The 2,664-nt window shown below is 58.5% G+C and overlaps 1 protein-coding gene across 1 annotated transcript; it reads right to left on the bottom strand.

Moving 5' to 3' along the window:
* Positions 1 to 1,411, bottom strand: SLS55_003050 (uncharacterized protein; the record flags this gene model as incomplete). Its single annotated transcript, XM_066774530.1, has 2 exons — positions 1 to 308; positions 406 to 1,411. The coding sequence occupies 2 exons, from the start codon at positions 1,409 to 1,411 to the stop codon at positions 1 to 3; spliced, it is 1,314 nt and encodes a 437-aa protein (XP_066634649.1).
* Positions 1,412 to 2,664: the final 1,253 nt, after the last annotated feature.

Genomic DNA, 2,664 nt, shown 5'->3' with positions numbered 1-2,664 from the left:
TTACGACGACTGCATCTCCTTCACGCCCTCAATTGACGTCAGCGGTACGGACGGTGCCGTTGCGGCGCCCCCACCCGCACGCTCCGCGGCCCTCTTCTTGAGCACGTTCTCGATGAAGGCCTCGCCCGCCTTGTAAGAGGAGCGCACGAGCGGGCCGGACGCGCAGTACAGGAAACCCATGTCGAGGGCGCGCTGGCGCCACATCTCGAACTTCGCCGGCGTCACGTACTCCTCGACCTTCATGTGGCGCTTGGTGGGACGCATGTACTGGCCGAAGGTGACGACGTCGACGTCGACCTTCCTGAGTTCTGTTGGTCATTAGTTAGTTTCGCGTTTTTTTCCTTTTTTTACCTTTCTCTCCGCTACTTCGGAGGGGTGAAGGTGGAGTGGATGGACAATTCTTACCTCTCAGCGCATCCCACATCTGCTCCTCCGTCTCGCCCAGCCCCAGCATCATGCTCGTCTTCGTGATCAAGTCGGGCTTCGCCTCCTTCGCCTTCTGCAGCACCTTCAAGCTCTGCCTGAACTTGGCCCTGCGATCGCGGACGAACGGCGACAGCGCCTCGACCGTCTCGACGTTGTGCGCGTAGACGTCCAGCCCGCTGCGCGCCACCAGCGCCACCATGTCCGAGTCGCCCGCATAGTCGCCCGTCAGCGCCTCGACCAGCATCGTCGGTGCCTTCTGCTTGATCTTGGAGATGGTCTCGGCAAAGTGCCGGGCGCCGCCGTCCGCCAGGTCGTCCCGGTCCACGCTCGTCAGCACGACGTAGCCCAGCCCCCACCGCTTCAGCGCCTCGGCCGTGTTCTCGGGCTCGTGCGGGTCCAGCGGCGGCGGGCGGTTGCTCGTCTTGACGCTGCAGAAGCGGCAGCCGCGCGTGCACGTGTCGCCCATGAGCATGATGGTCGCCGTCGCCGCGTTCTTGTTGTCGCCGCCCCAGCACTCGCCGATGTTCGGGCACCGCGCCTCCTCGCACACCGTGTGCAGGTTCAGCCCGCGCAGGTCGTTCCGGATCTTCTTGTAGTTGTCCGACAGCGGGATCGGCGTCTTCAGCCACGACGGCAGCCGCGTGATCTGCTTCTTCTTGCCCTCGGGCCCCACCATGGCCGTCCGCAGCTCCAGCATCTCGTCCGCCGACAGCGCTTCTTCCTTGGCGCCGCCGCCGACGAAGTCGCCAAAGGCCGGCCCCTGGTTGAGGCGGTCCGAAAACCGGGTGCGCGGACGGCCGGTCTTGGGGGTTGTGGATGGGGATGTCGGCGTCGGCGTTGAGGCTGGGTCGCCGACGGTGGTGGCAAGAGTGCGGGCGGCGGCGTGCCGTTGGAGCGATTGATGCGTCGTTCTGAAGGCCGGCTGCGACGTGAGGGACGAGGCGCCTCGCCTGAGATAGGCATATCTGGGGACGTGGGCGGCCATGTTTGCTGCTGGGACGGGGTTGGTGGGCGGCAATCTGAATTGCGTTGGGAGACAGAGAGAGAGCGAATGGTTGCGCAATTGAGAAAGATAGATTCCGGACGCTTACGCACGGGCTTGGCGGTCATGGTGAGAGGCTTATCTTATCGCATCGATCGCCCCGCCACCATCTCCGATGTCGCCTGGCGCTGGACCCTGTCATGCCAGGTACGGTGCGTAGCAGGCTATCCTCATGTCAAACAACCCCACGCTGGCCTGTTTTTAAGGCTGACATACTTACCCTTGAGCCGATTGCGTTGCAATGAGGTCATGTCTCTTGTCCATGACACGTGGCGATATTACTGTCTAGCGTAACGTGCACTTTCTACCTGATATGTTTGAGCAGCTACTGGGGTCATCTAACAGTTGACGGGCCTATGTTTAAAGTTATCTTTGCACGCATTAAGCTTGGAGATTCCCCCTGCGGAGATCTACGCAAGCAACAGCAAGGGCTAGCCACCACGATCATACCACGCGAGCGAAGTGAAATCAAGCCACAGCAGGTGGTACGAGATTCGAGCATTCGAGCCCTCTGAGCTCACCGATAATATCATCATTCTACCTATGGGTAGTCGAATCCAATATCTGGATGCATTTTCGCGCATTTACGACTCACACATCTAAGTCGGGACATCGGATTCAACTGCCTACGACATTTAGCGTTTCACCATGTCAGGGAAAGAAAGGTAGAGCGAACAAAGCACTCTAATATTTAAAAGTTAAAAGGCCACTATCAAAGGAACCGTGTACGGAAAAGTGAACAGAAGTGAGGTATAAAACTGAAATCGAGCCTACCCCCATCCAGTTCGCAACCTGAACATGCATGAAGCTAGAGAAGAAGTAGAAGGGGAAACCCCGTACTTAGGGAAGAAATGAAAAGCCAACAGTAGACGCTGAAAGCACCCGCGCACGTGACGGAAAGCAGCAGCTGTTGGGGAAAGCGCTTCAGGGCTGTTGGTGGGGTATTGATTTGCTGCGCACGTCGTGCTGCGGGTATGAAGGGGTATTGCCGTAACGGGCTCAGAGGGTGGCCCTGCCCTGGGACATAAACGGAAAGAGAATTTTCTTGGAATGAGGTACAGACAAAAAGAAACTCGAGGAATCTCAAGCAGAGATCGTGGATGGATATAGCCGGCAACCGGGAAGGGTGAACATCGCATCTCAGAGGGTGAACGTCGCATCTCAGAGTCGCTGAGATCCCGTCGTAGGTTTATTGC

This window comes from Diplodia seriata (genome assembly GCF_021436955.1).
Source record: "Diplodia seriata strain FDS-637 chromosome Unknown scaffold_3, whole genome shotgun sequence".
NCBI classification, from domain to species: domain Eukaryota; kingdom Fungi; phylum Ascomycota; class Dothideomycetes; order Botryosphaeriales; family Botryosphaeriaceae; genus Diplodia; species Diplodia seriata.
This window is presented reverse-complemented; position numbering and strand designations above follow the sequence as displayed.